Source organism: Lichenostomus cassidix, chromosome 4A (assembly GCF_008360975.1).
Source record: "Lichenostomus cassidix isolate B80296 chromosome 4A, HeHo_3.0, whole genome shotgun sequence".
Taxonomy (NCBI): domain Eukaryota; kingdom Metazoa; phylum Chordata; class Aves; order Passeriformes; family Meliphagidae; genus Lichenostomus; species Lichenostomus cassidix.
In genome coordinates this window covers 7,539,712-7,565,371 of record NC_139485.1, presented here as the reverse complement: position 1 = coordinate 7,565,371, position 25,660 = coordinate 7,539,712, and the positions used below count along the sequence as shown (strand labels likewise).

At 51.5% G+C, this 25,660-nt stretch overlaps 3 protein-coding genes across 11 annotated transcripts in view; 2 read left to right on the top strand and 1 right to left on the bottom strand.

Moving 5' to 3' along the window:
* The window catches only part of PAK3 (p21 (RAC1) activated kinase 3), a 125,292-nt gene extending 116,629 nt beyond the window's left edge, over positions 1-8,663 (top strand). For all 7 annotated transcript variants that reach the window (XR_014852207.1, XM_085060351.1, XM_085060352.1 and 4 more), the window contains one exon: positions 30-8,663. Coding sequence is in view for 6 of the 7 variants with exons in the window: in XM_085060351.1 (XP_084916477.1) it covers positions 30-119 (90 nt within the window). In the remaining variant the exon portion in view is untranslated. The remainder of the gene's footprint in view (positions 1-29) is intronic.
* Positions 8,664-10,264: 1,601 nt separating this feature from the next.
* On the bottom strand, positions 10,265-14,696 carry LOC146437405 (serine/threonine-protein kinase pim-1-like). Its single transcript, XM_085060347.1, has 8 exons — positions 13,756-14,696; positions 13,607-13,657; positions 13,029-13,395; positions 12,239-12,415; positions 11,828-11,977; positions 11,440-11,590; positions 10,746-10,873; positions 10,265-10,458 (listed from the first exon to the last, which is right to left on the bottom strand). The coding sequence occupies exons 1-5, from the start codon at positions 14,266-14,268 to the stop codon at positions 11,871-11,873; spliced, it is 1,215 nt and encodes a 404-aa protein (XP_084916473.1). The 5' UTR covers positions 14,269-14,696; the 3' UTR covers positions 10,265-10,458; positions 10,746-10,873; positions 11,440-11,590; positions 11,828-11,870.
* A 1,029-nt stretch (positions 14,697-15,725) lies between these two features.
* The window catches only part of RNF128 (ring finger protein 128), a 30,408-nt gene continuing 20,473 nt past the window's right edge, over positions 15,726-25,660 (top strand). The window contains exon 1 of one of the 3 annotated variants that reach the window (XM_085060344.1): positions 15,726-16,154. In XM_085060344.1, coding sequence (XP_084916470.1) covers positions 15,749-16,154 — 406 coding nt within the window. In that variant the 5' untranslated portion in view covers positions 15,726-15,748. Of the gene's footprint in view, positions 16,155-20,632; positions 21,410-24,426; positions 24,894-25,660 lie in introns of those variants that run through there. The other 2 variants (XM_085060342.1, XM_085060343.1) reach the window with 2 other exon arrangements.

The window sequence follows — 25,660 nt, the reverse complement described above, 5'->3', positions numbered from 1 at the left end:
TTCCTTTCTTTTTTTTTTCCTTTGGGCAGCATCCATTTTTAAAATTAGCCAAGCCGCTCTCGAGCCTGACTCCCCTGATCATTGCAGCGAAGGAAGCAATTAAGAACAGCAGCCGCTAGCACTGCAGGTCGGCTTTCTGCCCTGCCAGCTCAGAGCAGGACTGAGAACACAAACTCTGTAAAACCTCAACTCTTGTGCTGCGGGACAGATGGATGGATGAACAAACCAACGGTCACAGTCATGGTGGTAGGACCACCCCAGTTCCTCAAGGAGTAAAAAATTATCATTTGTCTTCTTCCTGCTTTCTGGCTCCTTAATTTATTTTTAAGATGAATCGGGGCTAAGGACAGAGAGGTAATGACAGAAAATGCTTTGCTGCCTCAATCATTTCCAAGGTAAAGCAAATTCAGTTGGAAGATTCCCTTCCTTCTCACCCTGTGAATAAGCTGTACATTCACTTTTAAATTGTCAGTTCTTTCTTAACGATGTAAAGTCGTGTTTATGGGGTTTTTGGTATGGTTTGGAATTGGAGAAGGGCAATTCTTCATTCATCAACTCCAGACTGCACTGCCTTTTGAATACAGCCCACTCGCCAGTTTTTGCCCAGTCGTGATACTTCTAGATGAGGAAGAAAGTGCAATTGCATTTCCAACCAAAAAGGAATCAAGAGTGGGACAGACAAAACATCCTGTAGATACAGGCATTCAGCTGGGACTGTGTAGTGTTTCGGTTTTTGCCAATTGGATTTATACCCCTAACTGCAATCTCTTTGCTTGGGTGAGAGTCTTACTCAGCTGAAAAAGCAGAAAGCTCAGTCGGTGTGCTCAGAATGGGCTCGTCTGATGCCGAGCTGTCAGAGCAATGCAGGGGGAGAGCACACCCAGCCGTGCCTAGTGCTGAGCCCCAGCAGAGCTCTGGCAGAGCCCAGAGCAGCCTGAGCATTGGCAGAGCCAGGCTGGAGGGAGGTGCTGCTAGCAACAAGTGGCCGCAGCCCGGCCCTGGGTGCCTCTTCCTGGGACAGGACTAATCACCCTGCCTCAGAGCCAAACTGGGTGTGGGCTGCTCCCGAGAGGAAGCGTGGCCATGCTGTGAAGTGCACAGCCTGGTGGCATTGGCCATCCTGATTCTCTGCAGGAGTGGAGAAGGGCAAACAGAGCGGAGCGGTGGTGTTGCTTCTGACGGTGCCTGTTCTTCTCCCAGCTGTCTTGTAGCTCCTGGGAAAGGTTCATAGTGTCTGCAGGATTCTCGGCAGAGGGGGAGGGAGCCGGGCTGCTCTGCAGGCTCCTGCACAGGTGAGCATCCTCTAGGCACAGGAATTCTGCCCTGGCAACCGAGGCTGACGTGAGGGACAACCTGCACAGTTCAGATCTGCAGGACTGCAGCAGCCAGCTCTGGAAGAAAGCGCCTTAAAACCTGGAGTTGTGCACTGAGCAAGAGCAAAGGTGTGAAATGCAGAGTGGATTGCAGAATTACTTGGAGGCACCAGGCCAGCCTGCTTTCTGCTGTCCTACATGTGGCAAGCACTGCACAATGAAGCTCTGACTTACTGCAAGAGAGGGAATCGGGGATGTGCCTGAGGACTGCTTGACTAGTCAGCGGATTTGGAAGGGAGCAGAATAGTTTCAGTATGCAATTTGTGTTTTATTTATTTGTTTCTGAAAGACACAGTGTGGCTTCACTCAGTAAAAGCATTTGCACGGCTTATTTGTTGCTGTATTTTTGGAGTACAACTCATGCAAGACCTTCAAAACAGCAACTGAAACAACACGCACTCAGTGAGCAAAAAGAACCCCACAGTAGAACAGCTTTCTGCTATAGATCTTCATGTTGACCTGGTCATGCAAAGGGTTAAGTAGCCTTGAAGGCACTCACCGCCTTCATGTCTTGCCAGCAAGAATGAAGAATGCTTGGGCTGTTCTTGAGTCAGGCCAGGAGCTTGTCTGCTTTGGCATTTAGTTTTCCTGTTTAGTTGCAGCCTTTGTGTGGCAAGTGTCCTTACTGCTGCTACCCTCGCTCGCGCTGGCCGTCCCAGTGTCCTCGGCAGAGGCAGCAGGCAGAGGCAATGCTCCTTGAGTTACCACAACTAAGTAGGAATTAACTTTTCTTTATTTCCTGGGGAGCACAACAGGTCCAGTTTCTTAGATGGCCAAATAACATGCTGAGCTGAGCAGCTCTGGTTTCCTGAACTGGGGGAACATCAGAAGGAGCCGAGGGAGCCACCAGGAGCCCATGGCTGGAGCAACAGTGGCTGACAGAACCTGGAGCAATGGCTGCCAAGCTTTCTCTGCATAAAAGAAGCCCCTGGGAAGTGGGAGTGGCCAGGATAGGCAAACAGGCCACGGCACAGCAGATGGTGCAGAAGGGCATGTAGGAAGGTGCTGAAGCCCTGCCAGCTTGACCAGGGAGCAGTGGTGTCCACCCAACAGAAAGCAATGGCTTCTCTAAGCTCTGCACCCACCACAACCAATGCAGCTGCTCAGAGAGAGCTCTGGTGGGATCATGCTGCCTGCCAGGTGTCACCTGCAGGTTGTGCCCTGCTCTTAGGCCGGTTCTGGCGGCAGCAGCATGAGTACAGCCCGGGATGTGCCTCGGCTTTGGGCCAGAGCTGCAGCAGGAGGCAAATGGGGGCAGGAGTATCCAAGCTCACTGAGCCCCTTTCCACCATTTACCAGGAGTCCTGGCTAAAGGGGAGATCCCCCTTAGGTGGTTGGAGGATGGTGAATGTGCTATTGATCTACATGAAGAACTGGAAGGAGGATCTGGGGAACTACAGGTCTGTCAGCCTGACCTCAGTGCTGGGAAAAGTCATGGAGCAGATCATGTGGAGTGCCATCACACAGCACATACAGAACAACCATGGAATCAGGCCCAGCTAGCATGGGTTTGTGAAAGGCAGGTGCTGCCTGACCAGCCTGATCTCCTTTTATGACAGCATGACCTGCCTGGGGCATGAGGAGAAAGGCCATGGATGTGTCTACCTGGAATTTAGTAAAGCCTTTGATGGTGTTTCCCATGGTTTTCTCCTGGAGAAACTGGCTGCTTAGATGGCTACACTGTTCTCTGTGTAAAAAACCACATGGCCAGACCCAGAGAGTGGTGGGGAATGGAGTACATCCAGCTGGCGCTGTGGTGAGCACCAGGCATGGGTCCTGGGGCCAGTTGTGTCCAATATCAGTGATCTGGATGAGGGGATTGAGGGCACCCTCAGTCAGGTAATGCCAGACTGGGTGGGAGTGTTGATCTGCTGGAGGACAGGAAGGCTCTGCAGAGGGATCAGGACAGGCTGTATCGATGGCCTGAGGCCAACTGGATGAAGTCCAACAAAACAGAGTGTCAGATCCTGTGCTTGGGTCGCAACAACCCCTGCAGTGCTCCAGGCTTGGGTCAGAGTGGCTGGAGAGTGCCTGGTGGGAAAGGACCTAGGAGTGGTGGTCGAGAGCAGCTGAAAATGAGCCAGCAGTGTACAACTCCCTGAAAAGAGGTTGAAGCAATGGGGGAATCAGTCTCTTCTGCCAAATAACAAGTGATGGGATGAGAGGAAATGGCTGCAAATTGCGCCAGGGAAGGTTTAGATTTGATATAGGAAAAATGTCTTCACCGAAAGGGTGGTCAAGCATTGGAACAGGCTGCACATGGCAGTGGTTGAGTCACCATCTCTGGAGGGATTTAAAAGATGTGTAAATGTGGCACTTGGGGACAGGTTTAATGGTGGACTTGGCAGTGCTGGGTTGATGGTCGGACTCGAGCTCAGAGGTCCTTTCCAACCTGAACGATTCTGTTCTGTTTAGAAGACTTTGTTTCTCTTGTGAGGTCCCATTTTCGTCTGTCAGCTCAAGATCTGTGTCTGTAGGAGAAGCTTTCTTGCAAAAGAGTAATTCGGGCTGGAGGTGGGCTGCCCTCAATGTGTAAAGCATTCATCAGGATGAAACATGTTTGTATTCCTGTAAGAAGTGAAGAAATGAGTGACAGTTTCTGTTTCTAGTTTATCTTTTTTTTTTTCCTGTCCACAAAAGAACAGACAGCCGTCCTTTAAAAGGAAAGCACTTTGTAATGGCACATGTTTGCTGGATGTTCAGTCTAAATACTTCTGTTGACAAACTATGCTATTTGATTGGGGAAGGGGGGAATTTCCTGTTTATTTCCTTTACCTGTAAGTATTTCAGCATCACTACTTTAAAAAAAAAAAAAAAAACACCACCACAACGTTCAGAAAATAGCAGGTACAAAAAATAGGGAAATCAAATGGTAGGTTTTTTTTCTAATCGTATGCCTCAGCATACAGAATATTGTTGGCACTGACTTTTTAAAGACAACCGCTGTCCTAAGAGGCCTTACTTTTTATTTTATTAAATATTATATTTCTTTTTCTTTGCATCAGCAAATCTAGAGATTTTTCTTCTAAAACCAGTTCCTGGGAGACAGACTAGATTCAGCAGAAATAATATCTGCCAGTGGCTGTTTCCAGCATGGGCTGTACTTGCTCAGCTGAGGCTGTGTGACATGCAGGGAAACTTAACTCCCTGTGTATCCCTGTGGCTCTGTGCTTGGGACAGTCTCTGGTGCTAATTCTCACTCACTAGATACTGAGAGAGTGCAGCTGTGTTTGTATCCTCCCAACCTGGATATAGACATAAATACTTTTAAAAAACCCTACAACACAAAACCACAAAGATCCAGTCCTGAGGGGTCAAGTCTTGTACATTAGTTACAGGCTCACAGAGTATATTAGGATTGGCAATAGCATTGACCTTGCAGAAAGGAAATAGACAAATACTGTAAAATCTCTGGAGCCACCTCGGGTTTTCTGACTGCTATCCTCAGATCAAGCAATTAGTTATATATATTTTTGAAGTGTTAGAAATAGGCTGTTTCTGTTGCAAAATGGAAACTAAAAAAAGTTTCAGACATTTTCATTCTAAGGTTTTAAAATTTTGGTTAATTGTCTTCATTTTTAAATTAAACAGTGAAACCGTATCCAAGAGCTTGACTATGATTCCCATCCCTGCAATGAAGATGTGTGAAAATGAGCCAATAGCTCACTGTGGTTTAAATGTGTTTTGGGACAGAAGCATGATAGCAGTAAAGTCAGGGAAGTTTGAGAAGCACAGAAAAGTTTATTTATTTAAGAAAAAAACTTTAAAAAAGATAACCATACCTATGTAAAATTCCATACAGCTCCTGCATGCACTCCTGGGAGCCTGCACGGGGGTGGATCTTACAGTGCTCTCAGGGTTGGATCCCAAACTTGGGCTGGGGTTACATTCTCACTTCTTGTGTCCAGTGCTTTTGTAAATATATGTGTGTTTATTCTTCATCTTTGGCTACTGGTTGGCCGCTCCACTACACACAGAAGAACTCAAGGGTTTGTGCTGAGTTTCTTTGAGGCTGATGGCTGTGCTTTGGCAGGTCTTTCAGTCAGCCTTTCCCTATGTCCTGCCACCAAAAATGAAGCACATTCCGGTCACCACGAGAAGAGAAGTATCTGTCTCCTGTCCTCTAGTTGTAGGAAATGTCACTGTACTCTATTTTCCATATGGCAGTTATTTCCAATATATAGTCCTTGGTGTGGCTACTGAATATTCCTCACATTGAGCATGTAAATATTTGTATTTCTTTGTCCAGTCCTGAGCAAATCCAGTGAGCAAAGAGCCAGAGAGAGCCCTGTGACATCTACCATTAAAGGCAGGAGCCAGTGTTTCTTTGCTGGACACCCAGAGCATGCACACTAGTGCCAGCTTTGTCTTGCTAAGTGCTACCAAGTCAGTGGTCCATACACCTTGCTGGTGGGCTGTTCATTCATGCCCAGATGTGCAGCAACTTAATGATGGTTGGATGGAGACCTATAAATATAAGTGTTTATCTTCTTTTTTTTTCCCCCTCTCCTCTCCCCATACCAGGTAAATATCTTTTGTTTTGTCCCAAATTTTCAGGAAGCAGATGAAGGATAACCTTTGTCTTTCAAGAGAAACCATCCAGGCTTTTTTTTGAGTGTGATTTGCACTTCAGGGATCTTTAAAACTTCTCTTTGCTTGTGTCTGTCCTTGAGCTGACAGGGTGATTTTATTTTTCTGGCTGAAACTTGCAGAATCTCACTTATCCATCTCACTTGGATGCAGTTTAGAGCTGATTGCCATCATCCTAGGTGTGCATTGTGCCTACAAACCATCACTGGTCTGAGCCTTCCATCGGTTGCATGTACCTTTGGTGACAAGAGTCCTAGCAGAAGAAAAATTGGTCTTAAAGTAAAGAGGAGGATGGATGCCCACATGCTCTTCATGGGTGCCCTTTGGGCTGCCATGTGGGCATGAGCCTGCAGACTTTGTTCTTGCTGCTTAGCAATTCCCCGAGGCAAGCACTTGAGTTCTGCGAGAAGCTGACCCTGACTGAGGAAAGTGGGGGCAATGTCATTAGTTAAAGTTGGTAATATTGAAAACTGACAATTGATTTAATAACCTGTGAACACAGTGGCTTTGCCCTGCACAGTTTTCCAGCAGACCACACATCAGCTTCAGCACTTGAGTGTCAGGTAGCTTCTGCTCTATTTGGTGGCACCATGTTTGCAGCTGCTGGAGGCTTGCAAGCAACATCTGCCCTACCCAACAGAGCCAAAAGGAGCATAGTTAGGTGCCATGGCCTGGGTTGGCAGCTGTGAATGCAGGTCAGAAGAGATGTCAGGCACCTGTGCACACACCTTTGCATCACAGCTGCCTGGTGTTACACGTTTATGGACACCAGCCACTGGAACAGGTTCCAACCCTGGTATCCAGAGGTCTTTTCCAGTATAAAGGATTCTACAGTTCTGTGATTCTATCTGCTGGCTTCAGCTAGGTCCATGTTAGCAACATTAGTTTGATCAAAAAGTTTCCTCTTGGTCAGCTCTTGTGGTGTAAGGCTTTATGTCCTTTAGCTCCTAGTGCTGAGCTGCTCATGCTAAACAAGATGACTCGGAGACAAGAACACAGTTCATCCAATTTCTTGTAGAGCACTGAGACGGCGAGTGTGTGAAAACACAAGTATTGTTTATGTGTCACCTCTTCTCTGCCCTTCAAGGGGTTTGAAACAGGAAAGAGCTTTCTTTCCTAAAGAGTAAAATGAAGTAGCTGTGTGTTACTTCTCCCAAGTCTCGCTCTTTCCAGTCTCTGCACTTGACTAGTTTCATCTCTCTTTCTGTACCCTTTGCTCCCCCTGTGCTCAGTGGCTGCTACCCAAGACTGTGTAACTGGCAGAGGTAAAGTGGTCAAGACCCTCATTTCTCTGTTCTTTGAGCTGCCTGGTCACTACAGCCTTTTCCATCTGGAAGCTCGATGGGGGGGGGAATCCCCACCTCTGTTCATTGCAAGACCTCCAGGAGCCCAGGGCCTGCCATCTGAAGTCAGTGCATGGAGGGCTCCCAGGTGCCTCAGGCTGCTGTGACACCACAGCAAATGGGAGAGAATAGTGGCAGGGGGTTATTTTGAAAGGTCCATTTGCTGCTGCACACTGTGTGTCCTGCCTTGCCCCAGACTTCAGGATCAGATTGAAGCACTGCTGCTGCTCTCTCTGGAGTCAGTGAGAACTTGGTAGTTGCTCTCAATGCCAGCAGAAGCAGTTGCTGAAGCAGCAGGTGCTGACAGTGCCCCAAGCCCCAGGGCCAAAGGGGTCCCTTGGCTGCCTGGGTGGTAGGGAGCTGCCCCTTGTTCTTGCTCTTCCTCACGCAAAGCTGTGCTGGTCAGAGGTGTGTCAGCACAGCAAACGGAGCCTGCAAGTCTCTTCCATCCTTGCCTCTTGAGATTTTTGACCTTTGAGCTTATGGTGTACAAAGGCAGCTGCTTTTGGTCCCCCTGTGTATCCCCACGTTAAGCAATGCTGCTAAATCCCTCAGTAACACAGCAAGGGGCAAAGGCCTCAGCCCTTCTGAGCCTGAGCAGCTCAGCCAGTGGCAAGGGAGCTGCTCCACATGGGAATGAGGAGCAAAGGACTGTAGCACCTCCTCCTTGGGCAGAACCCAACCTTAGTGGGGGAATAGTGGAGTGATCCTGATGGCACTGGCATGTCAGCACTGGAGGTGCTGCACCTGCAAACACATGGTTCGAGAATATCTGCAAAAGAATTCTGCAACTCTTGACTGGATCAGGATGTCACCAGTGCTAAACTCCAGTTTAGTCCAAAGCAACCAGTTTACACCTACGCTGGTGTCTTCTAGATTTTTTTTTTCAGGGTATCCAGACAAAAGTAAACAGAGGAGGAGCCTACATTTTCATTGTTTATCAGAAATGTATCTCATTTTGCTGTACATTCCTTTTTTAGGACGTGTTATCTGTTTAAAAAAAAGAAAAAGAAAAAAGAAAAGAAAAAACAGAAAAAATATGAAAGATAAAAACAAAAAACAAATGTGTAGTGAAAAATCTTCTGTAACTTTGGATTAAAAGGTAACTGATCTTTTTAAAAAGAGAACTAAGTTATTTACTTTGTAAATGTGCTGATGGCATGGATCCATCTTACTGACCTCAGCATCCTTTTTTTAAAGATTTTGGGTTTTGTTTCCAATATTAAGTTATTTTAAATTGTGGTTGAAGCAATAGGAAATTGAAATATGGATTGTGCATGACTGTGTCTTGAGTGTAAAAATATTGCAGTTTGAAACTTGGACCTAAAGTATTGCAAATAAAAGTTATAAATACCAATGGATTGTGTGACAGCAGCTTTTCCTACAGGATGTGCAGCATCAGAAAGACTTCATCAGTGTGGCTGTGGGTGTTGGTAGCTTTGTCCTGTGCCCCTCTGTGGTGTCATGGAATGGGACTTAACCTGCCACCAGCCCAGGTCACCCTCTGCCACGGCAGCTCCTTAGACCTTTTGCCCTCAAAAGCAGACAGAAAGTGCTTCTGCTGCTCCCCCTTTTGCACAAATCTTCAGAGCTGGGAGTTTTCCAGGTCTTGTGTCTCCATTGGGCCATATTCCTAAAGAACCAGCACCCTCTCCTGATGAATACAGCACGTTACACGGACGGTTTTCAGCTCCACTTCCTGCCTAGAAATCTTGAAACTGCTTCTACATGCTGGTACTTTCAGCTCTTGGACACCTCACACGGAGCTGGGAAAAAAAATCACCTGGCCACTGAATTACAAGGTGAGTTACGCCAAAGTGAGAGGTTTGTGGGAAATCTCTGTCCATCCCTATGGTCTTAATATGCCTGTAGATGGGTGTGTGCATATATGGTTTTTCTATATAAAGCAAGGAGTGTGGAAGCAACGTGACTGGCACTTTCACTCTGTGTTTGTCCCATATGCATGAATACTAAGACATTCTAGCAACCTTTGTCTAGACAGAGCCTTCTGTCCCTGTAGAACAGAGGACAGGGGATGGGGGCAGTTGGTGGGCAGCAGACAGCAGGTGAGATCTGCCTCCACACCTGCCAGGCCCTGCTAAGGCTTCATGCCAGCTCCTGGGGAATAGGAAAGCCCTTCAGCCTTGTCACTGCCCAAAGGGGCAGTGCTGGCCTGGCAGCACAGCTTGTTTTCCCCAGAAGTGACAGGAGATGAGAACACAGCACTTCCAAACACTGAGCAGAAGCCACAGCTCTGGGGGCTCCCCATGAACCTCAGCTCTGGGACCATGGTCTGTCCCAAGCTGCAGGGGATGCAGTGGGAGCCCAGCTGGCCTCTGCCCTGAGGCCATCCTGCAACGACAGCTGCAAACAGGGAGCATTTAGTTCCCACAAACAGCCAAGCCATGGAGGGCAGCTGGTCCAGCCCAGCCTGCACTGCTGTGCTCTGCGGGCTGGAGCTCCCAGGGGGCACAGGGGACTGGACTGGTGTGCTGGAGGAGACAAATAGGCTTCAGCTTAACCCTAACAGGTTGGTGGGTGGGCTGGGAAGAGTGGGGAGGGTCAACGGCATTCACAGAACTCATCCTGGTGGAAGGACAAGGAAAAGAGAGTGGGAACACAGCAGTGAGGACAGCTGAGTGCTGGAAAGCAGGTCTGAATTACACTAAAATCTCACCCAACCCCTGAAACATTGCTGTTCTTTAACCAAGGACAGCAGGAGTCCCCAAACCTGGGGCTTGGTCTTCCTGGCGATGAGGGGCATCGAGGAAGGCTATGGTATGATGGAGACCCTGATGAGCTGGAAACTCACTGGGGGAAAAGAGGGAGCGGTTGTGAAGTAGAAGGCAGGTGGGGGGCAGAACTGTTAAGAGAACAGCTGAGGTACATCTTGAGCATCTTGAAAAATGGCATTTGGGGTCACGCCAGATTGATTAAATTTCAGAAGTTAATGAACAAGTTTATTTTTTGGGGAGTGGAGTGTTTCCCCTTGGAGGTAGATGCTCTGCAAACTTCAGCTGCATTGCCAAAATGAGTGAGCAGGTCTCTGCTGCAGCTCACACCAGTTCTTCTGCTTCTTCCGGTGCGGTGCTGAGCCACAGCAGAGCCCTGGCGGAGTCCAGAGCAGCATCAGCATCCACGCTGGAGCTCGGCTGGAAGGAGAGAAACCAGAAAGTGCCCGTCAGCTGAAGGCTCCTGTCCCCCTTGTCCCAAGGGCAGCAGTGGCCAGGCCATGCTGGCTGTGCTCAGAGCTGAGCCCAAAGCTCCCTGTCATTGCTGCCTTCGGGAGGAGAGCAGGAGGGCAGGATGTGTGCCAGCGCCCGCAGCCAGCCATGGCAGATCCACCTTCTCAGCAGCTGCCCAGAGCAGGATGCTGCCCTGCTCACTGCCATCTCCCAAACACCCTATTCCCAGCCATGCCAACAAGATGGGGACTCACCTCTACGCCATCCACCTCCAGAAGAAAAGCTGGTCCCAAACGATGTCCTCAGTCTTCTCCCAGGATACATCCAATCCAAACTGCAGCTGCACTTCCTGATCCTGACTGGATACCATCTAGAACAATTCCTTTAAAAAAGCAAACAAATAAATGAAAATAGATTACACACACTGAAAAGGGGAAACAAGAAAAAAAGTAAAATCTTATCTCTGTGAGGGGCTTGAGGAAGGCCCAAGCCCTACATGCTAGAGAAAAACCCACCCACGGGTGAGGGAAACCCACGCTTTTTCCCTTCCCCCCTGCACAGCCCCCCAAAAATAATGGTAACCCAAAGCAAGCAAGGGGAGTGAAGTAGCATGAGCCCTTCCTTGCCTGCAAACCAAAGCAGCCCAAAGTGCACGGGTTCTGGAGTCCCCACATCTGCTCCCCCATGAGGGTTTGTTCGTGTCAGGCTGGCTGCCCCAGCTCCAGCCCCAGCCCAGGGCATGGTGGGTGCTGGGGGCTGTTGGTAGGGCCAGGAGCCAACTCCCATTTGGGATCCAGCCCAGCCCATCCCCCCAGCACTGCCAAAAAGCAGCTTGGCAGCCAACGGAGGAATTAGCTGCATCTGCCCCAGCAAAGTGGGGAGCCTTTGGTGTCCAGCCAGGCTGTGCAATGCCCAGATGTGGGAGCATCCCCTGGGGTGTGGGCTCACCTGCAAATTCGCTGTGGAGCCTGGCTTCAAAGGTGACCAAATCGAAGTCCATCATCTTCAGCTTGCCGATGGCCAGGTTGACGAAGAGGTTCTCATCCTTGATGTCGTCCTCAATGTCTCTAGCAGCAGCTTCTCAGGGGGTTCTTCTTCCCTGTGGGTGAGACCAGGCTGTCAGTGTTCTGCCCAGGGCCCCAGCTGTCAGTGAAGCAGGACAAGCAAAACCAGTTTGGATGGTGGCCACCAGTGCTGGCAAGAGCAGCTCATCTCCCCGGCACAAGAGCTGCGTGCTCCCATCTGATGGCCCCTGCTCAGTGACACAGCCATGACCATAAAGGCTGGGTTTCTTTGATTTTTATTGCCAAGGGATTTGTGTGGAGCTGTTACTTACCAGGCCCCTGGATCAAAGGGGGCATGTGTCTCTCTCTCTTCTTCTATGGCAGATGAAAATTGTACATCCAAGGATGATATAGCAGGTCTTCTAATGACGGCCTCGCCAAGAGGTGCATGCATAAACACTGCCTTATAAGATCTTTGCACTCTGGGGAGAGAAACCAGAAAGCACCAGTCAATTGGAGAAGGCTCCTGTCCACTTTGCCTCACTGTTCCTGAGCATGCCCAGGCTATGCTGGATATGCTCAGAGCTGTGGCTAAACGTGCCAATCAATCCTTTGTTTTGGGGGAGAGCAGGAGAGCAGGACATGTGCCACCTCCTCAGCAACTGCCAGAGCAGGATGCTCATGAGCCTGCTGCTCTCTCCCAGCACTGGTATTACCCCCATGCCACACAGATGAGGATCTACCTTCAGAGAGTCGTTGTGGCAGTGAGAGCTCGCCCCAGCTGATGTTTTTGCCCTTCTTGAAAGGGTGCTCCCCGCAGACCATCTGGTGCAGTAAGATGCCCAAGCACCAGATGGTAGCTGGCTTGCCAAAGTACCAGCGGAAGTGTTTCCATTCTGGGGGGCTGTAGGACAGGGTTCCTGTGGAATACAGATGGAGTTCATCAGGGGATGCTGCTGCTCCCAGAGCCTCACCCCAGCATCCCTGGGCACGCAGGGGCTGCACCAGTGGCACACAGGATGACCTGCTGCCCTCTCACCAGCACCTGTGACTTGTATACAAACTTTGGGTTGTAAAATAAGCCACTGGTGTTGGAAGAGGGCAGTGGAAGCCCTGGGAAGGCCCGACCATGACCCACAAAGGAAAAACCCACCCAGTGGTGGGGAAAAGCCATGCCTTCATCCTCCCTGCCTGCATTGCCCCAAAGAACATTGACAAGCCAAGGCAAACAAAGTGAGCAGAGCAGTCCAAACCCTTTCTTGCATGCACACCAAACTGGCTGGTGCACAGGTTCTGGCCCCCACCACTACCCCCATGAAAATTTTTGTTGGGCTGGCTGCCCCAGTCCTGGGCAGAGTGGGTGGTGAAGGCTGTAAGCCGTGCTGGAAGCTGCCCCCCAACCACTCCTGCTCAAGAGCAACTTGACTGAAGACTCAGTCCCATGACGGGCAGCAAAAGGGAGAATCCCCAGGGCCACACTCAGGTTGGGCCCTGAGATGCCAGGAGCAGGAGCAGACCCCTGGTTGGGCTCACCGACAAAGTGAATGTACGCTGTCTTGTGGAGGTAGGTGCTACAGCCAAAGTCGAGCAATTTGGTCTGTCCGGTGGCCAGGTCGACAAGGATGTTCTCTGGCTTTATGTCCCGGTGCAGCACTCCGCAGCTGGTGCAGTGCTGGACAGCCTCCAGCACCTGGCGGAACAGCCCCCGAGCCTCCTCCTCCGGCAGGAAGCCCCGCTCCCGAATGAAACCAAGCAGGTCCTGAGACCGCTCTGGGCGCTCCATCACCATCAAGATGCTGTCGGGGAGCGCAACCCACTCCAGCAGCTGTATGACGCCATGGAACCCTGTGGATGACTGCTCAAGCAGCACGATCTCGAGAGGTGCGCTGGTGCCGTCGGGCTGTGGGAGCATCACGACGCCGTCAGTGGGGCTGATGGCATGCCAGGGCTCTGGGACCCTCACCCAGCCCGGGATGCTCTGCGCCCCCCGCTCACCCCACGCCCACTCTCTCTCCCTCGAGGCGTCCTGGCGGCTCCCACCCTGCCGGGCCCTGGCTTATCCCCGCCCGGCACGGCCCGGCTTCTGCCGCTGGCCCCAGTGGCTCACTCACCAACTCGCCCCAGTGCCGGATGCGATCCCGCGATATACATTTGACGGCGACCTGCAAGCCAAAGGGAGCAGCGGGCTGAGCTCGACTCCCGCCCTGCCGAACCCCACCCTCCTCCTCCTCCTCCGCCCCCCGCCAGCCCCGCCACTCACCGGAGCGCCGTCGACGAGTCGCGTCCCCGAGAAGACGCTGCCGGAGGTGCCGCACCCCAGTAACGAACCCAGGCGGTAGCGATTCTTCAGGGCCTTCAGCACCTTCCCTGGGGGAGACACGCGGCTATTAGACACAGCCCCCGACCGCCTCTGCACCGCCCCGGGCCGGGCATCCCCCTCTGAACGGGGCACGGGCGGCTCGGGGCTGGCGGCCGCGCTGCCGAGCGGCGGGGCTCGGGCCGGGGAAGGCGCAGCGGAGGCGGCGGGAGCGGCCGAGCCGCGTGTGTCTTCCGCGGGCCCCGGGAGGAGCCGGAGCCAGGGCAGGAGCTGGGGCCGGAGTCGGGACAGACAGACCCAGGGACTGGCGATGCTGCCCAACACCCAGCCACTGATGTCCGCCCAGCAGCGCCACAGCCACGATGGAGAGAGCCGGGCGGAGGAGAGACCTCGGCGGGCTGCCCGGGGGCGGGGAGGGGGCAGCCCCGGCCGGGGCCGGGGATGGGCCGGGCGCATGGCCCGGCCCGGGAGAGGGACAGGGACACCGGGAAAGGGAGGGGTAGACCAAGCAAGGGACACCGGGAGAGGGTGCGGGACACTGGGAGAGGGAGAGGAGGAACAGAGTAAGTAACGCGGAGTCAATGCTCTTCTGCTGCTGCCGCTGCTGCTGCCGCTGCTGCCGCTGCCGCTGAAGCGCAGGGACGGTTGGTCCGTTCCCGGGTTGTCCGTTCCCGGTCTGGCCGTTCCCGGTCTGGCCGTTCCCCAGTTGTCTGTTCCCCTCGCGCCCCGGGGCAGCACGGGCCGCTCCGCTCCGGGGCTGAACCAGAGTCACGGAGCACCTCTTCCTCACCCACGCCAAGGCCACCTCCAGTTTTAGCTTCTTCTTCTTCACTGTGTTGTAACTTCTATTTCCAGCAATCGTGCAACTTGCCTCTCGTGCTCGCATCCCCCGGGCCCATCCCGCCCCGCGCTGCGGTCTCTGCCTCACGAGCAAAGCTCTGTCCGTACTTTCCCCTGGAGCATAGGAAAGTGCTGAATGAGGAGCCTGTCGGCGCCAGGCAGAGCCCCGTGCGAGGGCAGAGGGACATCAGGCGGCAGAAGTGCAGCCCTTGCGGGGTAGCGCTGCTGCCGGACCGCTCGCTCGGCTGAGCCCAGAGCCGTGCCCTCGTCCCCAGGGCTCTTGCTGTTTTCTTGTCCGGTTCCAGCTGAAAAATCGGAGTCTGCAGATTAAAACACAATAAATAAAACACTGTTCATGCCACAGTCCACATGCCAGTGCAATAGAGCAGCTCAGCTCTCACCTGTCTGCCTCCTCCCTGCCAATCCAGCACTTTCACCCTGGAGCAAAGGCCCTCCCTGCAAAGAAACTGCTGTCTGGTTCATTTCTACTGGTGTTCATTGACACAGGTAGAAAACCAATCATGAGTCTGTCAAAACAGGTCCACTTTGCCATGTTAAGCCAATTCACAGTCTTGACTCCTGGACAATGTCAGAGCAATCACCTTGGTTGCTGCTGAGTATTGTAAGTGCTGAGGGTGAAATACTGTGGGAGCCCATTCCCTGTCACTAGAACTCATACCCGACCAAAGCACTGGACTCTAAAATCTTCCATTTGCATGTTCCTTGTGTCTCCAGCCTTGCTTTCAAAGAAAAACAGGAGCAGGGCGCTGCAGCGCTCTCTGGGAAGCACTGTGCAAGGAGGAATTTGTGCCGGGCAGGGAGAGGAGGATGGGAGCAGGATGGGCGCTGTGCGGCAGGAGCAGGAAGTTTGGGCCGCAGGACATTCCGCCTGCGCCGCTGCCCCACGGCGGGCGGGCGTGTCCCCAGGGCTGCGGAGCTCACCTGGCACGGTGCGCGCTGAGCTGCCGACACTGCGGAGCTCACCTGGCTGGTGTCAGGTTCCCGCTGGCACTCGGCAGCAGCCTGTGCTCTCTGTGGTCAGCAGCAGCGGAAAATAGCCCTGGACATCTCAGTTTCCTGCTGCTGGGAAGAAGCAATGGAGCGAGTCGAGAAGTTCTGGTTCTTCTTTCTCCTGGTGGATTTTTTAATTTTGTTCCACACTACAGAGGCAATTTCTGTGACGGCCTCTGTCACTTTATTCTATTTCAACAGCACCAGCAATAGGACTGTGTTTGAGCGCTGTGAATGTGGCCAGTATGGCTTTCACTCTCCTCTCCTGAGTGCTCAGGGGCTGGTGGGCATTCCAGTATCTGATAATCCCCCTTATGCCTGTGACAAAAATACGGAGTTCACTGTCACGAAAGCACCGTGGATAGCACTGATTGAAAGAGGCAATTGCAGTTTTGCTGAAAAAATTCAGGTGGCAACCAGGAGGGGTGCAGCAGCAGCCGTGATCTACAATTCCCAAGGTGAAAACAACACCATCCTGATGGCACATCCAGGTGAGTGAAAGAGTGCTGAAACATGATAATTTATTTCTCTGAAGTTTAGTTCAGGACAGCAGAGCCAGGCTCTGAGGAATCAGGGCTGTTTGTGGATGATTGTTGTTTTAATCAAGAGCTGCAAATGGAAAAAGAATGTATTATGCAATTTGAGTCTTGACTTCCATGCTTAGTAAGCAAGACCCTGCTGTTACACTCTGCACTTGGTGCAGTGCAGACCAAGGGGTTACTGTCTGAAGTTAGTCCTGTCTTTTACCTGTACAGCTAACAAATTAATTTAAACAGTGATGCAGAGCAACCCTTAGTGTTTGTTTTGAAGGCACCAGTTTATTTTTCGAGGTGAGAGGATACAAATAAACCTACAGTTTTCTGCAGCATATGTATGTGCTTTGCAGATTGCAAGCTAGATGTTGCTTTCCTTTTTTCTTTCCTACCATATTCTGATTCTTTCTTAATAGTGCTAAGCTCAGCCTGTCCTGTGAGTCCCCAGTTCCCTGATGGAAGCTTGGGCAAAATTATTGCAATCCCCTATTCTGGCCCTTATAGCTGTGGATGCATCCTGAAAATCTGAGAACCTCCCTGTGATACTGTATTGCTCAGCTTTTATTTCTGTGTGTTCCTCTACATCAACTTGTCTACTAAGAGTTTTAGTACAAAGTACATGTCTACATTGCTAGTTCTTTGAACTGTACTTTGGTGGAGCTGCGTTAGGAATCCTTTGGCTTAAGGCTTGTTTTCTTGATAATAAAATACACCATAAAAAATTAGATGTACAGCACTGGCAGTGCAATGGCTTGTGGTACTACGACAGCCTGGACTCTCCTGATGTCATGACAGAGCCTGTGCTTGCAAATGGGGCTTGAATGTTTTATTGGAAATGTGTAGCAAAGAAATCAAAGCTTGCTTTTGTTCTATCTCTGGAGAAAGTAATTTTGACTGCAGTGTCCTGCATGTCACGATTGAGATTAATTTGCTTGTTTTTATTTGGTTTTGGAGCATGCCGGCTTTTACTACCACTGGATGAAGAAAGAATTGGACTAGGTTTATGTAGCTGCAAAACTGATGCCAGCTGCATTTCTTGCAAGCAGTGGTGGCCCCAGCTGAGCCAAGGCAAAGGCAGCAGGGCAGCTGGTTCCTCTGGAGGTCAGCTGAGGAGAGGGGAACTGGGACCTGGGCATGGAACGCTGGGTGACTATGGTGTCACCAACTTCACCACTAGACTAGACTCCAGAGAGAAGATAACTATATGAGTTCTGAAAATGGACCCTAAATTTCAAGTTTGTCTGGGGCTTTTTTCCAGAATTAAAAGGATTTTTAAAATCTTGAAAGCAACAGATATATCACCTGAGAGTTTACTTCATGAGACATGAAGTCTCATCTTTCTTAATTAATTTAGTTTTCTCAAAGACAAACTGCAATTATTATAGGACTATTTCCCACAGTCATGTTGTAGGACTACAGTGGGTAGTATGATTTATTTGGTGGCAAAGAGGGTTTGTAAATCAGGGCAGTAGTCACCTGTTTTATATACAGTGAGGACAAAATACTTTAGTGAGATGAGTTCTTCATCTAATCAGCACAGCAGAAGCCTCCTGTCTCTATTTCCCTCAGCGTAAAATGTGGAGCTGTATGTCCTTTAGGTAAAACAGGGGAAACCTAGGAGAGGGGTGATCATTGCAGCACAGTGCTAAGAGCCAAAGAGTGCTTGGGGATGGAGAAACAGCAGAGTTGTTCACAGGGCTGAGGTAGGAAGACTCCTGTGTGGCTGGAATCTGCTGGGGTGGTGTCTCCCAGAGGGGTGACTTGGTGGTTAATCCTCTCTGCTATTTCAGTAGATCTCTGCTGATGGCATGCCCTGTTGGCAGAGCAGTGTGAGAAAAATCTGCCCTGCTGCTGACACCATCTGAGGGCTCCTGATGAAAGGAGGAACAGCAGCCTCTAGGGTTATCAGGTGGCTCTTGGTTGGGGCCAGACCTGACATCTTGGGCCTTTCTCTGTATTCTCTGCTACCATGTGGGCTGTAGGGATCCCAGCACCTTGACCAGGTGTTAGGCATTGGGGCTTTGATCACAGTTTCCCACCATCCTCCTCCCTTCCCGCTGACTTTACCATGAAACCAACAGAACTTCCCAGCCAACCTTATTTTGTGTTACAACAGTACAATACTGTGTGTGTTTTCACATCATAACACACCTGCTTAACCTCACAGCAATGAATTAGTTTGCTCTGGGCAAAGTCCAGGTGTACAGGAAATCAGGTAAAGTTGCTGAGAAGGAACAAAGAGAAAAAACTCCCCAAATGATGACTCCTTCCTCATCCTCTACCACAGGTCCTTTTAAGCATTATCAGTTTTACCTGTTACTGGTACTGGTTTGTTGTTACACACACACCCCTGAGATAAAACTGATCTATTAATAGCTTTTACTATGGAAAATTGTAGAGGTCAAGATAGCAGTAACAACTTTCCCATTTCTCTCTGATTAGATAAATCACTGGTGGGAAAATCATCATCATTGAATTGTCACGGAATGGTTAGGGTTGGAAGGGATCTTAAAGATCATCTTCATCCTGCCATGGGCAGGGACACTTCCCACTAGTCCAGATTACTCAGAGCCACATCCAACCTGGCCTGGAACACTTCCAGGGACAGGGCAGCCACAGCTTCTCTGGGTAACCTGTGCCAGTGCCTCACCCTCCTCACAGGGAAGAATTTCTTAACAATATCTAATCTAACCCTGTCCTCTGTCAGTGTGAAGCCATCCCCTTTGTCCTGTCACTGCTATCACTGGGAAGATTTTTCTCCAAGTGTTTGTATCTTATTTGCATGGAGTTACACTGATCCAGTGGCGCAGAGACTGAGCTTGTGCTAGAAGAAGAACATCTCTTTTTGGCAGCTGAAGCACTTGATTTTCCCAGGAAAGGGAATAGCCTGTACTAAGAGTTTCCCTGCTCCTTGAAGCTGAAGTGGGAGCCGCAGGAACCAGGCAGTTTTGGGAGCAGTGATGCAGTTTTGGGAGCAATAAGGCAGTTTGGGGAGCAGTGAGGCTGTTTGGGGAGCAGTGATGCAGTTTTGGGAGCAGTGAGGCAGTTTGTGGAGCAGTATGAAGGCAGTTCTGGGAGCAGTGAGGCAGTTATGAGAGCAACAAGAAGGCAATTTTGGGAGCACTGATGCAGTTCTGGGAGCAGTGAGGCAGTTATGAGAGCAACAAGAAGGCAGTTTTGGGAGCAGGGCGGTCCGAGGGGCGCTCCAGCCCCGTTCCCGTGCGCGGCCCCGCTCGGCCGCCAGGCGGCGCAGTGCCCGCGGGAGCATTGCACTGATGGCACTGATTAACGCGCTGTCCCCTCTGCCCTTCGGGTGACACTCCGGCTCGGCAGCTCCGCTGGAATGCGAGCCTAGCAATACCTCAAAGACATGATGGTGGATCTGCATGTCATTCCAACTTGTTTTCAGGATGCTCTGTAGCCTCCAAGTCTAACTTTTGTTATCTCAGAAGTCTTTTGAGGTAGGACTTTGTTAACTGCTTGTGCAACACTTATTTTAAACTTGTGGGCTGAATGCCTGGCAAAGGAGTTTGTCTTTTATTTTGTAAGTTGGTATAAAATCTTGGTCACGTTTCCCATTTTATCTCTCTAAAATATTGTTTAGGTGATCTTCAGAGTAATTTATGTTTTAGAGCACATTTTACATCAACTCCTCTATTTCCTATAGAAAGAGCTGGGCTCCCTGTTCAAGCTCTGGACAGTCTGTGGTACCTGCATGTGAAAACAAATTAACTTTCGAGAACATCCATGCAAAAGCAGGTGCTTTACTGGAGAACTAGGTTGAGCTTCTGTCACAAGATGTGCCACAAATTGCAACTCCTGGCTTTTCACACTGTGTGTGCAGCATGACTCTTGCAGGACAAATGCTTGGAGAACTTCACAATTTGTCCATTGTTTTCCTTGTGGACTAGAGAGTTGTGCCATGGGTAAGGTTTTCATTGTCACTCTTCTACCCTAAGAAAACAGGAGGTGGTACCAAGAATTGTTAGGGAATGCAACTCTGGCTGAACTTAGAGAAAGAACTTCCAAAGCCTATTGCCAGAAATGGAGAGTTGTGCAATAATCATTCAAACCTCACAATGTACATCTTGGCAGTGATCTAGAATGTGAAAATGAGCTGACAGAGGTGGTTTGTTTCTGGGTTCAGTTTAGATTATTCCACATCTTGTGGCTTGGTATAAATCAAGAGTACAATCGACTCATTTGCAGCATCAGAACAAGCTGGACATCTCAGAGTAGAGGAGTGAAAGAATCTGAAACTGAGAAATGCAGGGAATGACTTGGTTAACCTTGTCTGGAAGAATGGTAACTTTTCCCAATAATTTCTAATACATTCCGTGTGCTTTTGACCTTCTTAACAAGGTCATTTGCATCCCAGATTCCTCATGAAGTGAGAAGCCTGAGTTTATGTAAGTGCTTGAAAGATGACCTGTTGCTCTGCGGTGACACTCGGGTGGAAACAGGAACAGGGCGCCGCAGCACTCTCGGGGAAGCACCGTGCAAGGAGGAATTTGTGCCGGGCAGGGAGAGGAGGATGGGAGCAGGATGGGCGCTGTGCGGCAGGAGCAGGAAGTTTGGGCCGCAGGACATTCCGCCTGCGCCGCTGCCCCACGGCGGGCGGGCGTGTCCCCAGGGCTGCGGAGCTCACCTGGCACGGTGTGCGCTGAGCTGCCGACACTGCGGAGCTCACCTGGCTGGTGTCAGGTTCCCGCTGGCACTCGGCAGCAGCCTGTGCTCTCGCTGTGGTCAGCAGCAGCGGAAAATACCCCTGGACATCTCAGTTTCCTGCTGCTGGGAAGAAGCAATGGAGCGAGTCGAGAAGTTCTGGTTCTTCTTTCTCCTGGTGGATTTTTTATTTTCGTTCCACACTACAGAGGCAATTTCTGTGACGGCCTCTGTCACTTTATTCTATTTCAACAGCACCAGCAACAGGACTGTGTTTGAGCACTGTGAATGTGGCCAGTATGGCTTTCACTCTCCTCGCCTGAGTGCTCAGGGGCTGGTGGGCATTCCAGTATCTGATAATCCCCCTTATGCCTGTGACAAAAATACGGAGTTCACTGTCACGAAAGCACCGTGGATAGCACTGATTGAAAGAGGCAATTGCAGTTTTGCAGAAAAAATTCAGGTGGCAACCAGGAGGGGTGCAGCAGCAGCCGTGATCTACAATTCCCAAGGCAAAGGCAACAACACCATCCTGATGGCACATCCAGGTGAGTGAAAGAGTGCTGAAACATGATAATTTATTTCTCTGAAGTTTAGTTCAGGACAGCAGAGCCAGGCTCTGAGGAATCAGGGCTGTTTGTGGATGATTGTTGTTTTAATCAAGAGCTGCAAATGGAAAAAGAATGTATTATGCAATTTGAGTCTTGACTTCCATGCTTAGTAAGCTGTTACACTCTGCACTTGGTGCAGTGCAGGCCAAGGGGTAACTGTCTTAAATTCGTCCTGTCTTTTACCTGTACAGCTAACAAATTAATTTAGACAGTGATGCAGAGCAACCCTTAGTGTTTGTTTTGAAGGCACCAGTTTATTTTTGGTATGTGCTTTGCAGATTGCAAGCTAGATCTTCTCTTTTCTTTTTTTTTTCCTGAATTTTTCTAATTCTGAGAGGCCAGGAAGTTCTCAATATCATATGTGCATCTCCAGACAAGTACAACTGGCATGCTTTTAAAACATATCAGCTCTGCTGGGGAACCCCAGCCACCTGACTCACTCCTCACTGGCCAAGAGGAGCCGCTGACCAGGCTGGGACTGCTGGCCCCTTGCAACTGGCTTTCCTCCCAAACCACGCAAGGTTGGTTGAGCTTCTCGTCAATCAACACCCCAAGTCATTCTCAGGGCTGCTCTCAATCCATTCTTCACCCAGCCTGTGTTTTTACTTAATAATCATATGATGAACTGTAACGCATGGACATATAAGAGGCTGTGGCTAAGCCTTATGCTCAAAATCCCCAGAACTGTAGGAAGTTTTGTATTCTGAGGAGGTTCCAGTCTTTGACTTTGGTTCAGTTTTGTCTCAGTGAAAATCTTAGAGCTAAACATCTCTAAAACTTTGGAGGCATTTGAGTCTGGGCAGATTGGCTGCTGATTGCATAAAGCTTGGCTGTATTTTCAGAGGGGTGTTAAGTTTTTCCCCGCCTGTACGTGGAACAGAAACAAAATCACGTTTCTCTGATTGCTTATGGATTTATTTCTCATTATAGCTGGAGCTATTACTGTAGAAATAAGTTGTCTGCTTAGATGTGGAATGAGAAAATGAAAGGTTTGTTTAGGTTAGGACAAAAGTGTTCACTTAGTAAGCTTTGTGTGTTTAGCAATATTGATCTTGAGCAAATTGCTTCATCTGCTCTTCATTACCTGCTGTGCATGCTGCTATTGCAGTAGCAAAACCAAACCAATCTTGCTGTGCTACTGAGCTGCCAAAACCTGTAGCTGCTTTGCTGGCAGGGTGGATGCCGGTGGAGGGGGTTGGTTTTGAAATGCCTGTGCTGGCAGGGGGAGCAGGCTGGTTCCAAATCCCCTGTCCCCAGGGAGGCATTCAAACCTGAGCTGGGTTTGGCTGTGCATTGCTCAGTGTGCTGCTCTCAGCACGGGGAAAGGAGAGGGGAATGGGCACAGTGGGATGGTGAGTTACCGGTTATCAGTCACTCAGATTCAGAATCAGCACAAAGCCTGGGGTAAAAACTTGTCTGATTCATATGATAAAGGGTTGAACTCTGTGTTTACACAAGTTTTGTTGGTGCTTGCGTCGGCAGCAGCTGATCCTGTGCCATATAATCACTGCCCAGGAATACTCCTTTCTCAATGACAGGTCCTCAACCAGAGCCCCAGCCTGCGCCTAGTGACATGTGGCTGTGTGGGATGTGTTTGAATGGCTCATGGGGCTGGGGGCATTCCTGCAGAGCAGCTAATAGGAGACAAGGCCTCTCAGTTAAAAGAGCAGGTCTGTGGAGGAGCTCGAAATGTTCTTTCCCCTCTTATTTTCCTTTGTTGCCTCAAATTCCCTGGCAGAGTTCTACAGCATGTCACACTCGTGGTTGCAGTGACTCTGCCAGCACTCTGATTGCACTCCCTGATGCAGGACAACTTGGCAAAAGTGTGCATGTGCTGGAGGAAGGGACTGCTGCATGCAAACAGGCTGCTCCAAAAGCAACTGCAGGGCCCTGGAGAAACAGGACGTTTTGTTGTGAGTTCCATATATCAAATAATAATTAACGATGCAAACACAACTAATACATGAATAGAAAAAGGGGGTGCTGGTTGAAGTGGCAGGTTTATCACATCTGTCGAATGATGGGGGCAGCAGTGGCCAGTCCAGTGAGTGAACAGTACTAACCCAGTATTTCATAAGCCAGCTTCAGGCAGGACTGACTCCATGCTGCTCAGTATTCAGCAAACATGAATTCAGCAGTTGGAAGCAGGCTGGCTCACGGCTGGGCACCTTGTGCCGGTGCTGCTGTGTCTCTGGGCTGCTGCAGAGTGTCAGGGGATCGGTGCCTTCCGGGGGTCCCACTGCTCACCCCCCGTGCTGGGCTCCTTGTGGGCACTGGGGCGGGCTAGGGGAGAGGCCGCTGTGCTGGGATGTGATGGAGGAGGTGAGCCACCCGTCCTGGGTGGCACGCGGGGGATCACCCATCACCCCGAGAGGCGATGTCAGGAGGAGCCATCACTTCTGAGAAGTGGCCCGGGTGGGTAACCCTCCGCAGCCCCCCGGGAGAAACGTGGGATGGTGGCGCATTGCACCCGAAGAGAATACGGCTAGGGGGACGCCTGGATGCGCACGCCCTACACCACCGGCGGGGCCGCAGCGCTCGGGGTCCCCAGTCCTGCGGCGGGGCTCCCGCGGCGGTGCGGTGCGATGCGGTACCGCGCGGTGCGGTGCGGTGGTGCGCGGTGCGGTGCGGTGCGGTGGTGCGCGGTGCGGTGCGGTGCGGTGGTGCGCGGTGCCACGCGGTGCGATACAGTGGTGCGCGGTGCGGTGCGGTGGTGCGCGGTGCGATACAGTGGTGCGCGATGGTGCGCGGTGCGGTGCCGCGCGGTGCGGTGCGGTGGTGCGCGGTGATGTGCGGTGGTGCGCGGTGCGATGGTGCGCGGTGCGATACAGTGGTGCGCGGTGCGATACAGTGGTGCGCGGTGCGATACAGCGGTGCGCGGTGCCGCGCTGTGCGGTGCGGGGGGCGTGCCGCGGCGGGGGCGGCCCCGCTCCTCCCCCGGCAGCCGCGGCGGCGGCTTTAGGCGGCGGGGCGGCCGGGCCGGGCCGTGCTGGGATGCCGTCGGGGGCCGCGGTGCTGGCGCTGGCCGCGTTGCTTTGCGCCGTTCCGCCGCGCGGTCCCCGCGGAGCGGCGGCGGCGGCGGCGTGGACCGCCTGGCTGAACGTGTCGTGGGAGAACGGCGCGGACCGCAACCGGAGCGGCTGGGAGGCGGGCGAGAGCGGCCTGTACGGGCTGGACTCTCCGCTGCAGTCGGCCGAGGGGCTGCTGGTGCTGCCCGACAGCCCCGACGCCTTCAATGCGTGCAGCGCGCTCACCAACTTCAGCGGGGCCCCCCCGGCCGGCTGGCTCGCCCTCATCCAGCGCGGCGGCGGCTGCTCCTTCGCCGACAAGATCCGCCTGGCCGCCGAGCGCGGCGCCGCCGCCGCCGTCATCTACAACTACCGCGGCACCGGCAACGAGGTGCTGCCCATGTCCCACCACGGTGAGCGCCGGGGAGCGGGGGGCTCGCAGACAGAGGGGTCCCCGCGCCGGGAGCGGCCCCTTCCCTTCTCCCTCCCTGCCGTCGGCGGGTGCGGGAGCAGGGCACGGCCAGGGCAGCCCTCGCCGCACATCCCCCTGCGGCTCCTCGGGAACAGCCGGGAATGTCGCTGCCTCTCCCGCACCACGGGAGTTTCTGCCCGGACTGGCCGGTGCTGTTTCGGTCGCTGCTGATGTTTTTTCTCTGATTAATGAGTAACCGTGTCCGAAATCTGCAGCTGCTGCTGGGGCTGAGGACGAGTGGGTGCTTGCCAAGCGCTCTGGCCGGGCTGGGCCGGGCCTGGCTGTGGGTGTGCGGGGATGACGGTCTCCACTAGGTTTGGGTTTCTGGCCTGAGCCTGTAATCGCCAGAGGTGATGGATGGTGAGGTTTTTAAAACCTGTTAAAACTGTGGAGTTGATTTGGCCCGTGAAGTAGGATGGGTTTCCACAATCAGACGCTGTTTTCCCTGTGCCTTGCACACTAACCAGCTCAAAAATAGGCAAAGTACGAGACTCTTCTGTAGGTAACTTTTCAGCGGCAAAATGCCACTTCCAATGCAAGTAGCTGAAGGTCTTTAAAGGTTGGTTTCCAGCTGGCACAGGCTGATGACAGATCTCCTCTTCTCTTGCTTTAGAAAGTCTCCTACTTATCAAAAGGTTTTTCCTGACCTGACCATCTTTCAAATGAAAAACGAGATTTGGCTGTGTTTTAGGCTAATGTTATCCGAGA